Below are 15361 nucleotides of genomic sequence, written 5' to 3'. Positions count from 1 at the left end.
GCCAGAAATGTAGGCCAGGGTTTTCTGGACCTACATTTATGGTGCCTGTTTTTGTGAATTGCTCCTACGTAGGCCCTTGAGGTGCAACTCTCTAATCATTGCTGTTGCATGATTGACACATGATCAGCGGCCGTCAACATGGGTACCAGTTAGAGAATTCAGGGGTATGGTCATAGAGCCTCTGTTTCATTTTGTTTAATTTCCCTATTGTTCTTGGAAATTTTCATTTTGTTTAGTGGGTTTTGTTCTGCAGGCTACAAATCCCATCTTGAAAGCAAAACAGCTTTATTGAAAACGCATTAGAGTGTTAAATAATAATCGGCCCGCAGCTTTGCTTTGGCAGAATGGGCTGGGAAAGAGAGCGGCTTGGCCAATCCGAAGGTCAAGACAGCGGACCAATCAGGAAGCAGATTACGTCTCGACAACTGGTGCTGTGCAGGTGGCTGAAGAATGCTGGCGCGTGGTGATGCCTGGTTGCCGCAGTGTGACTGGAGCGTGGGGTATCCAGACTCTTGCGCACCTGGGAGGGGATAGGAGGGGTGGGGAAGGGCTGCAAAGTATTCCTTATTCAACCGCAATCGCCTGTCCCATTGTCCCCACACACAGCTTTGGGACGCCGTCGCTGTAAACGGGACATTTCGATGTCCTAAAGCTGTGCATAGGGACAACGGGACAGGGGATCAGAAAAAGGGATGATCCCGTTCAAAACAGGACGTATGGTCACCTTATTCATGCCATAATATTGAAAATACTTACAACTCCTACGTTTGTCTCCCAGCAAGGTCCTCTTGGCACATCAGCAGGATGTAGTGGAGGTGGGGTGCTTCCATTTAATGCAGAGGAGTTATAATAATTAAATAGTGTCCAGTAGGTTAAGTTTTTTATAGAATCTTCTTCAATTAGCTACAACAGAAAATAAAGATGTGATTCTACATAGGATCATGAGAGTCTATTGCAATACCTTTCAAAGAGGTTCAACTTATTAAACCTATTTATCTGGTTTGTAAATTTCTGTATTAACTCCCTCTCCCTTTTCCACTAGTACTGAAATATATAAGCAAGAATATAAACAAGATTGTGAAGGTTGATCCAAGGAGTAACATCTCCAAATGAGTTAGTTTTATGCTTATTGTGGTAAGAGGGTTGTGAGTCCTGAGGTATACAAGCTGCCCTTTCTTCATGATTCTAAGCAACTTCAAATCTGTAAATGAACTGTAGTGTGATAATGTGAACGAGGACAGCCCTAGTGTTTAAAAAAGGCTTGGATAATTTCCTAAAAGAGACGTCCATTATTGTGATGACCTGGGGAAATCATTCCTAAGCAACATAAAAGCATAAGCAGCATAAAATCTGTTTTACTACTTGGGATCTAGCTAGGTACTTGGGACCTGGGTTGACCACTGTTGGAAACAATCAAGCCATTGTGGCATCACTGATGAGGTTGGCTCTTAGGCATTGGTGGAATGAGGCATTTTGACATCACAATCTCTGCTTTGGAATAGAAACATAGAAACATGATGGCAGATAAAGGCTAAATGGCCCATCTAGTCGGCCCATCCGTAGCAACCATTATCTCTTTCTTTCTCTGAGAGATCCCACGTGCATATCCCAGGCCCTTTTGAATTCAGACACAGTCTCTGTCTCCACCTCCTCTTCTGGGAGACTGTTCCACACATCCACCACCCTTTCTATAAAAAAGTATTTCCTTAGATTACTCCGGAGCCTATCATCTCTTAATTTCATCCTATGCCCTCTCATTGCAGAGTTTTCTTTCAAATAAAAGAGGCTCACTCATGTGCATTTACATTACATAGGTATTGAAATGTCTCTTATCATATCTCCCTTCTCTCGCCTTTCCTCCAAAGGATAAAGATTGAGATCTTTAAGTCTGTCCCTATACGCCTTATCACGAAGCCCACGCACCATTTTAGTAGCCTTCTTCTGGATCGACTCCATCCTTTTTATATCTTTTTGAAGGTGCAGCCTCCAGAATTGTACACAATATTCTAAATGAGGTCTCACCAAAGTCTTATACAGGGGCATCAGTACCTCATTTTTCCTACTGGCCATACCTTTCCATATGCAACCTAGCATCCTTCTAGCTTTCATCGTCATCTTTCCAACCTGTTTGGCTATCTTTGGGTTTCTGCCAGGTACTTGGGACCTGGGTTGGCCACTGTTGGAAATGGGATACTGGGCTTGATGAACCTTTGGTCTATCCCAGTATGGAAATTCTTATGTTCTTAACTCACAGGTGGGGAAGAAAAGTGAACACAAAACAATTTCTTCTATACAAGTGTTCCTAGTGGCAGTGGCGTACCTAGCATATGTGATACTGGGGGGCCCATTATTTTATGACAACCCACATCTGTATGAAAAACATGATTTTTACTAACAATCCACACGTCACACATGAGTACCTAGGAAAAGGCAGCATCTTACATACTGCAGTGAGCAGTACAACATCAATACACCCATTGTAAAACTAAACAAGCCAGACTAGTACAGATCAATCCTACACCGTCAATCCTAACAGAAAACCATGTCTTTCGAACACACAGAACACAGAAAACACCTTCACCTAGTATGGAATATGTCATCACAAACTAACCCCTCCCCCTTTTACAAAACTGTAATGTTGATTTTAGCCACGGTGGTAACAGCTCTGATGCTCATAGAATTCTGAGCATCAGAGCTGCTACCACCACGGCTGGTGCTAAAAAACACTCCACAGTTTTGTAAAAAGGGGGGGGGGGGGGATAAAATAGAAATACATAGACAAAGGTTAAATTGAACCAGCAAGAACCTGGACTCTGCATACAATGCAACACCACAGAAACATTGACACATGTCTCCTAAAGCAATAAATAAATAGAAAATTTTTGTTCTACCTTTGTCTTCTCTGGTTTCTGCTTTCCTCATCTTCTTGTTACTCTCTTCCTTCCATCCACTGTCTGCTGTCTCTCTGCCCTTATATGGCATCTTCTCTCCTTCCATGCCCCTTCCAGAAGCTGTATGCCTCTCCCTTCCATCTCTCCTTTCACCCCCATTGTTCTGGCATCTCTCTCCTCTCCTCCCACACCTCTCTTCTGCAATTCCTTTTCCCCTCATTTTCCTTTTCAATTTATTTTCTGCACCCATCTCATCTGTATCCTCTCATCAATTTCCTTTTTTACTGTCTACCTACAGCTCGCCACCTCTTTCCCTCACCCCCTCCAGTATTTCCCTAACTTAATCCTTTCCCCATCATGTGCCCTCCTTTTATTTGATCCCCTCCTTCCATCATGTGCCCTCTTTCTCTACCCCTTCCATCTAGTACCTTCTCCTCTCTCTGTCCACTTCCATCGTCTGCTCCCCTCTTTCTCTCCTCCCATTTCCTTCCTGCATTTGCTCCCTTATCTTTCCCATCCGCACTTCCATCCTGCATAGGCTCCCCCTCTACCCGCCACACTACCATCCAATGTTTGCCCTTTCTCTCTCCATCCACCCCTCTTCAATCAGCATCTGCCCCCTTTCTTTCCCTCCAATCCAATTCCATCCAGTATCATTCCCCCTTATGTCTCTCTCCCCTTTCCCTGTACATCAATTCCATCAGTACCACCCTTCCATACCACCCTGCCCCTTTTCTCTCCCTGCACCACTCTTTCATTCCAGCAGTCCTGCTCCTTTCCTGCAATTACTGTAGCTGCTGACGTATTAGCTCTGGAGCAGAGTTGGCAGCCGCATGCTGGAAGGTCCCGTGATGACTCGTCTGCAGGCTTTGCTCTGGTAGAAGTAAGTTATGTCGGAGGGGTTGACCTTGCAGACGCAGGGAGTTGCGGCAAGGTCCCATGATGACTGCATCTGCCGGGTCCACCCCCTCCTACGTAACTTACTTCTTCTGTGGGCAAAGCCGGCAGACGAGTCATCAGGGGACCTTCCTGCACTTCAGCGCAGCTGCCGACTCCGCTCTAGAGCAGTGTTTTTCAACCTTTTTACACCCGTGGACCGGCAAACTACTAAGACTGAAATAAAAAAAACACATTTCTGCCCCGTCTCCACAAACTCGGTCCCCGCAAACCATCTGAACCCATCCACACAAGCCTCAGTTATGATTTTATATTAAACGTATTTTATTAAAGTATAAAAAGAAACAATATTCTGTACAGTTGTCATTTTATAAATATAAATATATAGAGCAAGGACCAACAAAACCAGTGTCTCCCCTCCCCTTCACATATATCCCCTCTACTATCAAGAAAACTGAACAAGCCAAATTATTACAGAATGCTACACAGAAATATCATGCTAACAGAATACTGCAGTCACACATGACAGGAATAGTGTTAGTGGAGTGCCCCCTGGTCCAAGAGAGCCCTAAGCCAGCTGGAAGCTAAAGAAGCACTGCCTGGGCTTTGCAGTCCCCAGTTATGTCTCTAGCAGGATATATATTTCAAATCTGATATATTCTAATGACAAAATAGAAATAAAATTATTTTTTTTCTACCTTTTGTTGTCTCTAGTTTCTGCTTTTATCTTCTTTTCACTCTTTTCCTTCCAGCGTCTGCCCTATCTCTTCAATCCAGCATCTGCCCGTTCCATCCACTGTCTGCTCCTTCCAGAAACTGTCTCTCCTCTAGACCCCCCCCCCCTTTGGTATGGCATCCATCATCTTCCCTCTGTTCCCTCATGGTCTGACATCTTTCTCCTTTCATCTCTCTTTCCCTCCCCCCTGTGGTTTTTAGCATCTCTCTCTTTTTTCATTTCCTCTGCTCAGATCTGATATCTCTGTCTCCTTCCCCGTTCTCTGGCATCTCTCTCTCCTCTCTCTCTTCCCTTTCCTTCTCTGGTCTTCCTTCTTTATTTTCTGCCTCCGTCTAAATTAAATTCTTTCTAACTATGCAGTCCTCAGTTTCCCTCTTTTCACTGTCTACCCACAGCATGCCACCCCTTTCCTTCACCTCTCCACTATCTCACTGACTATCTTTTTCCCCCATCCAGCATTTGTCCTTTTTCTTTATCCCTCCTTCCATCCAGTATGTGTTCTCTTTCTCCACTTCCATTCAGCATTTGCTCTCCCTTCTCACCACTTCCATCATCTGCCCTCTTCTCTATCCTAGAAGTCGCAAGATTGTTGGCGGTATATAAGAATATAGCGGTATATAAGAATAGTTATTATTATTATTATTATCCCCACTTCCATCATTTGACCTTTCTCCCCACTTCCATCATCTGTCCCTTCTCTCTCTTTCTCCCCACTTCCATCATTTGCCCCTTCTCCCCACTTCTGTCATCTGCCCCTTCTCTCTCTTTTCCCCCACTTGCATCATCTGTCCCTTCTCCCCACTTCCATCATCTGCCCCTTCTCTCTCTTTCCCCCCACTTGCATCATCTGGCCCCTTCTCTCAATCTCTCCATCCACCACAGGCCCATCTCTCTCCCTTCCTCTCACCTTTCTTTCCGATTTTGGCAACAAGATCGGCAAGCACCCCCCCCCCCCGCGATGACACTCAAGTTCAGCAATGGGTCTCCTTCTCTCCCCGGCATCAACAGTACTTCAGATCAGCAACCGCGGTGCTCAGGCCAAAACTTCCCTCTGACTCAAACTGCCTGGGCGGAAACAGGAAGCTGAGTCAGAGGAAAGCTTTGGGCTGAGCACCGCGGTTGCTGATCTGAAGTACTGTTGATGCCGGGGGGAGAAGGAGGCCCGTTGCCGAACCTGAGTGCCATCATGGGAGGGGGGGAGGCCCGTTGCCGATCTTAAATTGCATCGAGAAGGGGGGGCGCTGATGCAGCCCAGACGCTGCCGATGGTCCCAATCCAATCTTGCCGGCCCTGCATGGACTGGCAGGAATTTTCTGAGGACCGGCACCGGACGACCCAGACCTGGCCGGCTGTGCATCCCTCCTAAGGCATGCACCCAGGAAGGACCGCTCCCCCGCCCCCCTTGGTACACCACTGCCCAGTGGTCTGCTCCTACAGGGCCATAGCATGCAACATATGTGGCTGGGCTCTGTTCTGGCTCCTTAGAGTTACCAGCACAATTGTTAGCATTTCACGGAGGCCAGCCTGTAATCATTCAGTTTACAAAGTTCCAAGTCAAACTTGGCCTACATGACTATAGCAGTTGCAGAAATAAAAGCAGACCAGTGTAGAATGTCTGAATTGAAAATTTATTTGCCACAAGCCATTTTAAGAAAATAGTGTACATATAATAGCTCATTATTACATGTACACTATGCTAATAATTTCAGTGGCAGGTGTATCATTATGGAATAATTTGACTGGACAATTAAGGTGTCTCCCTGATGTTCAGAAATTCAAGAAGGTACTGAAAACTTTGTTTATGAAGGTATTTAATTGATTGGATTATAATACTAACTGAGGTGAATGCTAGATAAGCTATGTTTTAATGTTTTGTATGTCAGATTACAATTATTTTTGTATTTTGTAAATTGCTTAGGACTAAGTAGGTTTGAAATTTTTAAAATAAAAAGAAAGAAATATAAAAGAACCTGGACACCTACTGTGAGTTGCCTTATAGGATACCAATACATCCAGGCACTCACATCTAGATCAGCCGTAGAGCTGGTGCAAGTGTACACACCTAAATATGGCAGGGAGACACCCAACTTCCAGTATTCTATAAGTTATGGATGTAGGTGGGGGACACACCTATGTACCACCCATATATTTTAGTCGAGGCTTGTAGAGAATGACACAGGGACAAATTTTTCCCGTCCCGTCCCCGCAAGGTCTTTTCTTGTCCCTGTCCCATTCCTGGGAACTCCATCCTCATCTGCACATATCTCAAACATTTTAAAATCATAAGTGTTCAAGGCTTGTGCAGTTAAGGCAGAGCTTACAGGAACAGAATGGGGACAGCGACAAAACTTGCAGGAATGGGACAGGGAAATTGAGTTCCTGCAGGAACAGGGACAAATTTGTCCCCATGTCATTCTCTAGAGGCTTCATGATAGCCTGCTTTAGGTCTGGTGAGATTCACAGTCATCTAGGGAAAAATTCTATACATAGTGCCAACATTTAGATGCTGAAAAGATCCATGCTGAGACTCTATTTTACAAAGGAAAGCCAACTTTTATAGAACATTGGCACAGTACAGAGATTGCTCCTAATTCTGAGCTATGGACTTATGCCTAATAGAAACAGGTATAAGTCTGGCACCCAAAGTTAAACATAGATCAGCAATACTCTATAATTTGGTGCCTAATTTTGGAGAATGTCCATGACCTGCCCATGCAGTGTTCACATAAGTAGAACTGTCTAGCAATTCTAGATCATGTATAACAATGAATAGAAGGACCTCAAACACCCAAACAAGGATTAAGAACCACTAACCCCTGAAGAAGCTACGAGTGAAAAGGAAGATTCTCCATTAGGAGTCTAAAGCTAAGTGTTTCTTTTAAAAGCTTTATTGTTGCACTAACCATCCACTATTTTTGGTGTGGATTAAAAATAATAATACTAAAAATATAAATAAAAATGAACATAAAATTATGTGAAGTGATCATATTCAAGACCCCAGTAAGACTCGGGGTGTGTTCCCTTGTTTGGGTGCTTGAGGTCCTTCTCTTCATTGTTATATGTGATCTATACGTGAACACTGCTTGTTATTTTTGCTGTAGGTATATTTTTTGGCTTCTACAATTTGCATCGCATGACCTGCTCATGACACTCTCATAATCATGTACCCTTTTGGAATGTGAGTGGAAAAAAATTAGGAACCAAGGTATAAAATAATACGCAGGGGAAATAGATAAGCAACTTCAATTAAGCACCAATTAGTAAAAATTAAATGGTCAATTAGTGCTCATTCTCTCGTTAAGTTCATATTAATCTTGGATTTGCGTATGTATTTCAGTGCCTGTCAACGTTATATAGAATCCAGGGGATGTTCTGATTGTGCAGCCTTTATTTTTTATGGGGTAATCTTATCAAGTCTTTTAGCCGGTAATTCCTGTTTTATCTATGGAAATGGGCTTTTATAAAATTATGTTGGGGATTATACACACATAGGGCTAGATTCAGTAAATGATGCTTAAAAATCAGCACATACAAATGGCGCTCGATGCGTACCCATTGCAGAATTAGTGTTGAGCGCCAATTATGATGCCCAAATTTGAGCACACAGACTTACACCTGCTGAAATACCAGATGTAACTCCTGGCGCCCAATTTGCAAAGCACATCATCAGTACTCTATAACGCTGCCCAAATTTTGAAAAAATCCGCCAATGTACCTCCCATGGCCAAATCCCATTCTGGGTTGCATGCTGTGAGAGTTGGGCATACAGCACATAGCAAGATGTGCATACCGTGTACAAACCCAAATTGATGCCAGTAAGGATCTCACGTATGAAGAAAGATTAAAAAAATTGCGGCTGTACTCACTTGAGGAAAGAAAAGAACGGGGAGACATGATTGAAACATATAAGTACATCACGGGACGCATCGAGTCAGAAGATGATATCTTCTGGCTCATGGGACCCTCGACCACCAGAGGGCATCCGCTGAAAATCAGGGGAGGGAAGTTTCATGGCGACTCCAGGAAGTACTTCTTCACCAAAAGAGTAGTGGATCATTGGAACAGACTCCCACTCCAGGTGATAAAGGCCAGCAGCGTGACGGATTTTAAGAGAAAATGAGATACTCACGTGGGATCTTTAAGGGAGTAAATTCAGGGGAGAGGATACTTGGAATGGGCAGACTTGGTGGGCTATAGCCCTTTTCTGCTGCTTTTTTCTATGTTTCTTTGATGGCAGATAAAGGCCAAATGGCCACAGCATCCACTATCTCCTCCTCTCCCTATTGGCTAAGGCTCTTAACATTTGCATCCCCTCTTCCTATTGGCTAAAGCTCTTTACACCTGCATTGTGAGGTCATAGGGCTTTATGGTTATAGAAACAGACTCCCACTCCAGGTGATAAAGGCCAGCAGCGTGACGGATTTTAAGAGAAAATGGGATACTCACATGGGATCTTTAAGGGAGTAAATTCAGGGGAGGGGATACTTGGAATGGGCAGACTTGGTGGGCTATAGCCCTTTTCTGCTGCTTTTTTCTATGTTTCTATGTTTCTAAGTGCCAATCAGCACTTTATTGGCACTAATTGGCTTGTTAACTAATTTAACTATTAACTTATTAACTAACTTGGACACACATCTTGGATCAGCACTACATATAGAATCTTGGTGATAAAGGAGGCATAGAGAATGTTCGTACCTATTTTTAATTGGGCTCAAGTATAGTTGTGCTTGGGAGAATTTGAACAGAATGCAGACTGTCGCAAAGTGTGCATATACATTTCTATGTGTTTACCTCATATGCATAAATTTACATCAGTTGCCATGCAAATCAGTGGCGTAGTAAGGGTGAGCAGCGCTTCAGGCGGTGGTGGCCCTTCCCTTGCCCTCTTCCCCGCCCCCCTATCGCACGTGCACCCCCTTCCCTTTCCCCGTAGCTTTAAAACTTCTCTGGCATGAGCAACATGCCTACATTGGTGTTGGCTTGCCCTTTGGCATCCCTTCCTAGGCGTGGGTCCCGGAAGTGATGTCAGAGAGAGCGCCATTGACGACATGGGCAGCAACCTCACGCCGTGGAAGTAAAAAAGGTTTGGGGGAAGGCAAGAGGTGCATACATGCAGCAAGGAGAGGAGCGGGGTGGGGTGGGAGGATGGAGAGGAGGAGGGGTGCTGCATCCTTAGGAAGACTGTGCCCGGGGCGGATCACCCCCACCCACCCCTTTATTACGCCACTGATGCAAGTGTAAATGTATGCAAGTGAATTAACCCACAGTTGACACAGATTTTGTGAGGCTATTTCTTAAAGACACAAGAATGGCATTTTCAAAATAATGACCATATCAGAATTGAGACATCTTGCTTATAACATCCAAACATATCCATCATACAGCATCATTACAAAAATTACCGTGCAGATGTCCTTGCAATATAGAGGGGCAGACTAGTGGTCAGTGTAGTAGACAACAGGGCACACAGGTTCATATCTGTCTCCAAGTCTTTTATTTTAAATGCTGAGCCCTCCAGAAACAGGGAAATACCTACTTGCAGGTATCATAAATATTTGAGTACAGTAGGTATATGAATATGTTTAAGGAGGGCTCACAGTTGAAAGGGAGAAAAAGAGGCTGAAGTGGGGAGAAGGAAGAATTCATGGCTTAGGGGCAAATTCTATAAGAAGCGCCCAAAAGTTAGGCACCAAAATAGGCACTGTTCAGCGCGATTCAAATAAACTTGGGTACTGTTTAGTGAATCACACTGAGCGGCACCTATTTTGGAGGCGCCCAAGAAATAGGCCAGCTCTAGGCACAACTAAAATTTAGGTGGCCATGCGAGCGCTTAAACACGCTTAAGAGCAGCGAGTCTGTAATAGGGAGACTAACACAAAGCCATGCCCATGCCTATCGTGCATAGTGCCTATTTCTTTGAAGGCCACCTAAATTGTTAGAGGCACCTTGTTACAGAATTGCTCTTTCTTGGTAGGCGCCTAAGTTTCAATTGAGCTTGTTATTCAATTTAGATAGGCGCCTATCTAGTTGGGGGCCTCAAAATTAGGTGCCTAACATTAGGTGCTGGTTACAGAATTTGGGCCTTAATTCCTTCAGTGGACAGCACTTTTTTGTGCCCTGGACCTTATTTAAAATAGATCTAAATAAAAGCATCCTTCTTTTCAGGGATTAAGATCTTTTTCCAATTGGATTATTGCTGTTGGATGATCCAATCTTGGGTCTTCCTTAGTACTCCCTAAAACATGCCCCCTTGCTATTTGGATGAACTGCAGTTTAGGACATCCAAACATCCAAGTTCTGCCATTCCAAAACTGTATTCTGGATGTTTTTGACAGATTAATTTTATTTATTTAATTATTTTTTGCCATTTTAAGTCAAAATTGTGCTTTGAAAATGAGTACCATAGGCATTCACGTCTCCTTTATCAAATAACCCCAGAGTTGGTGCCTACTTGGACCTTTAGTCTGTTATGGAATTAGCCTCCATAAGTTTACTACTACCATTACTACTTATCATTTCTATAGCGCTGCCAGACATATGCAGCGCTGTACATTAAACATGTAAGAGACAATCCTTGCTTGATAGAGTTTACAATCCAAGCAAAACAGACAAACAGGACAAATAGAGGTTAGGGAATTCCTCACAGAGAGAATGATAAAACAGACATTGGTAAACATTAGGAGTTAAAAGCAGCCTCGAAAAAGTTGGCTTTTAGCCTGGATTTGAACACTGCCAGAGACAAAGCTTGACATTCTAACTCAGGCACTCTGTTCCAGGCATATGGTATAGCAAGACGGTAGGGACGGAGTCTGTTGTTGGCAGTAGAGGACAAGGGTACAGATAAGAGACACTTACCAGATGAACAGAGTTCCTGGGGAGGAGTATAGGGAGAGATAAGAGAAGAGAGAAACTGAGGAGCTGCAGAGTGAATGTACTTATAAGTTAATAGGAGTTGAACTGTTTATGGAAATGGATTGGGTTCCAATGAAGTGACTTCAAGAGAGGGGTGATGTGAGCATAGTGACACTGCCAGAATACAAGTCGTGCAGCAGAATTTTGAGCAGCTTGAAAGGGAGAAAGATGGTTTAGTGGAAAACCTGTGAGAAGTAAATTGCAGTAATCTAGGCAAGAGGTGATAAGAGTATAGATGAGGGGTTTTGGTAGTATGCTCAGAAAGGAAAGGCCTGATTTTGGATATAGTATAGAGGAAGAAACAACAGGCTTTAGTGGTCTGTTGGATTTGTGCAGAGAAAGAAAGAGAAGATGACCACCAAGGTTGTGAGCTAACGAGACAGAGAGGATGAGAGTGTTATCCACAGAAATAGAGAATGGGGTAACAGGAGAGGTGGGATTAGAAGGAAACATAAGCTCAATCTTGGCCATGTTCAGTTTTAAATGGCAGTGAGACATCCAGGCAGCAATGTCGGATAGGCGGGCTGAGACTTGAGCCTGGATTGCTATAGAATGGCATCTTCCCTCTATTAATTTCTCTGTCCCGGAATTCTGCAAGACCTGATTTTACCAGATCTACTCAAAAACTTAAATTCTTTCCCCACGTCGAAAGGTGTTATTTACATGCAAATTGGGGAAGTCTCTATATTTCAAAACTATTGAGCTTTGGAACAATTTTCCTTTTCAGCTGTGTGATCTTAGCTCTTTCCAATTATTTTGAAAACATCTGAAAACCTGGCTATTCTCAAAATCATGTCTCTCTAAATTATTCTTAATTCGTATTGTATTTTTCTTTCTAATTTTTTGTAAACTGTGTCGAGCTCTATCTTTATAGAGAAGATGTGGTATATAAGCTTAAGGTTTAGTTTAGTTTAGAAATTTCTGGAGTAGAGAGATAGATCCGGAATTCAACAGCATGAAGGTGATATTGAAAACCATGGGAGATCAGAGCACCAAGGGAATGAATATAGATGAAAAAAGAAGAGGTCCGAAGACAGAGCCCTGAGGTACATCGACTGATAGTGTGATAGCAGAACATACACTAAAAGTAAGATGAGAGAGATAAGAAGAAAGTCAAGAAATAACAGAGCCCTGAAGTCCAAATGAGGACAGTGTATCAAGGGGTAGGTAGTAATCATAGGGTCAAAAGCAGCAGATAGATCAAGAAGGATGAGGATAGATTAGAGGCCTTTGGATCTGGCCAAGAACAGGCCATAGAAGACTTTAGCAAGGACAATTTCCATAAAATGTAGAAGGTAAAAGTCTGATTGAAGTGGATCAAGAATAGCTTGAGAAAATAAAAAGTCAAGACAATGATGGAGAACAGCACCTTGAAGCAGCTTGGATAAGAAAAGGAGAAGGGAGATAGAGCAATAATTAAAAGGGAAGATAGGATCCAGTGAAGGTTTTTTGAGGAGTGGTATAACTATGAACAGTTGCAATGGAAAGTAAAAGATGTGCATATGACAGATAGAAGGGATGATAGTGGGAGAGATAGTGCTGAGTAGTTGGGTGGGAATTGGCTCAGAGGAACACATAGTGAGTTTGAAAGGGAAAAGAAAATGTGCAATTTCATCTTCAGTGATTTCAGAAAGGAAAAAAGTGGCAGAGGTTGAAGGAAGGCTGACAGAATTGACTGTAGGAAAGAGAGGTGGAGATGAACTACTGTAGTTGAGAACTCAAGTTTAATTTTTTGAACCTTATCTTGGAAGTACTCATCAATTGTTTGGGGAGAAAGGGAAAGGGAGGGGGTGGGGTTGGAGATGAGGGCACCTTGAACAGAGAGTTCAGAGAGGCAAAGAGATGGTGGGGGTTGGAGCCAAGAAAGTTAATCAAATGGGTGTAGTAATCTTGTTTGGAAAGTGAAAGAGTAGAATAGAAGGAGGCCAGTAGGAATTTGAAATGCATGAATACAGAATTTGAGCCAAAGACATTCAACAGATTGAGCACAGGAGCGTAAGTAGTGGATTTTAGCGGTCATCCAGGGCTAGGGTTTGGCACACCTTACAGAGCATGGAATGGGAAGTGAGTTTACCAATGATGATCTGTAAAATCTTATCTAGTGATTACATTAAGATTAAAATTTTTTTTGTTTTTACTTGACTCACCTTTTCATTGACATCATCCATTAGTGCAAGTAGAAAGGTGTACAGATTCCCTAGAAACAAAGCAAAGATTCTTCCCAATTGCCATTTCAGGGCAATGCGAGGATGGTAGTCTTCCAAATTAGCAATAGTTTCAAATAATGGAGGGCAGAACATTCCTAACAAGGACATGACAATCTCAACCTAATGAATGAGGAAAAAAGACAGGTAAAACACAAAAGCAATAATAATCATTCATAAAATAATTGTATGTAATTCATATAAAGAGAGTACTGCATTGCTTTTTGGACAAAGCTTTGCAAAATCAAGTCCCGGTAATTACTTGACTTAGAAAGATTTTACAATATTGATGTAATGTGTACGATAAAAATAATGAACAAACCCAACGTGTACTGTAAAAAGGCCCAATGGCTTACATTTTGTTTTAGAAAAGCAGAGCTATTTCTGCTCATCTTGTTGGGGTGGGAAAGTGGTAGAGATTGCATAAACCAGGAGAACTCAAACGAAAACTGGAACAAATAGATTTCACATAAGGATCCGGGAAGTGTCAAACAGCAATACCATAAATAAACCCCGGTACCCACAATATCTCTCTGTGTTAGAATGCTGAATAGTGCTCAGAAAAAGTCCATGAGAAACCAAACTGAAGCCAAAGGCCTCTAATCTATCCTCATCCTTTTTTATCTATCTGCTGCTTTTGACCCTATGATCACTACCTACTCCTTCATACACTGTCCTCTTTTGGATTTCAGGGCTCTGTAATTTCTTGGCTTTCTTCTTATCTCTCCCATCGCACTTTTAGTGTATGATCTGGCAGATCCTCCTCCACTACTATCACACTATCAGTCGATGTACCTCAGGTCTCTGTCTTCAGACCTCTTCTTTTTTCCATCTATATTCTTTCCCTTGGTGCTCTGATCTCTTCCCATGATTTTCAATATCACCTTTATGCTGATGAATTCCAGATCTATCTCTCTACTCCAGCAATTTCTACGGGAATCCAGGCTCGAGCCTCAGCCTGCCTGTCCGACACTGTTGCCTGGATGTCTCACTGCCATTTAAAACTGAACATGGCCAAGATTAAGATTCTTATCTTTCCTTCTAAACCCACCTCTCCTCTTACCCCATTCTCTATTTCTGTGGATAACACACTCAACCTCTCTGTCTCATCAGCTCACAACCTTGGTGGTCATCTTCTCTCTCTTTCTCTGCACAAATCCAACAGACCACAAAAGCCTGTCGTTTCTTCCTCTATAATATATCCAAAATCAAAGCCTTCCTTTTTCAAACATACAGTAGCACATAAAAGCTTTTTTTGTATTTATTTAATTTTCTATACTGTTCTCTCAGGAGAGCTCAGAATAGCTTATGTGAATTTATTCAGGTACGCAATCATTTATCCTTGTCTGTCCCAGTGGGCTCACAATCTATCGAATGTACCTGGGGCAATGAGGAGATTAAGTGACTTGACTAGGGTCACAAAGAGCAGTTTGGGTTTGAACCCATAACCGCAGGGTGTTGAGGCTGTAGTTTTAACCACTGTGCCACACTTTCCCCCAAAAGTCCATATCCACTGATTTGAATAAAGTGCTGAGGAGAGTACAACATTTCAAACAAAGCTTTTATATGCTAAGATTGAAAAAGGAGAGATTTTGTGTCTGAGCTTGACTTCTCTTTGGTCTCTCATGGACTTTTTCTGAGCACTATTCAATACTTTAACACAGAAAGATATCGTGGGTGCCGGGTTTATTTATGGTATTGATGAACCAGTGGAAGCCATT

The 15361-nt window shown here is 42.7% G+C and overlaps 1 protein-coding gene across 3 annotated transcripts in view; it reads right to left on the bottom strand.

The window, feature by feature from the left end:
* TMC2 (transmembrane channel like 2) overlaps window positions 1-15361 on the bottom strand; it is a 124614-nt gene that overhangs the window by 64442 nt on the left and 44811 nt on the right. For all 3 annotated transcript variants that reach the window (XM_033930413.1, XM_033930414.1, XM_033930415.1), the window contains 2 exons: window positions 13584-13763; window positions 757-903 (listed from right to left, as the gene is read on the bottom strand). In XM_033930413.1, the coding sequence (XP_033786304.1) occupies window positions 757-903; window positions 13584-13763 (327 nt within the window). The remainder of the gene's footprint in view (window positions 1-756; window positions 904-13583; window positions 13764-15361) is intronic.

This window comes from Geotrypetes seraphini, chromosome 2, assembly GCF_902459505.1.
Source record: "Geotrypetes seraphini chromosome 2, aGeoSer1.1, whole genome shotgun sequence".
Taxonomy (NCBI): Eukaryota; Metazoa; Chordata; class Amphibia; order Gymnophiona; family Dermophiidae; genus Geotrypetes; species Geotrypetes seraphini.
Note: the sequence above shows the minus strand (reverse complement) of the source record. Positions and strands in the feature narration are given on the sequence as shown.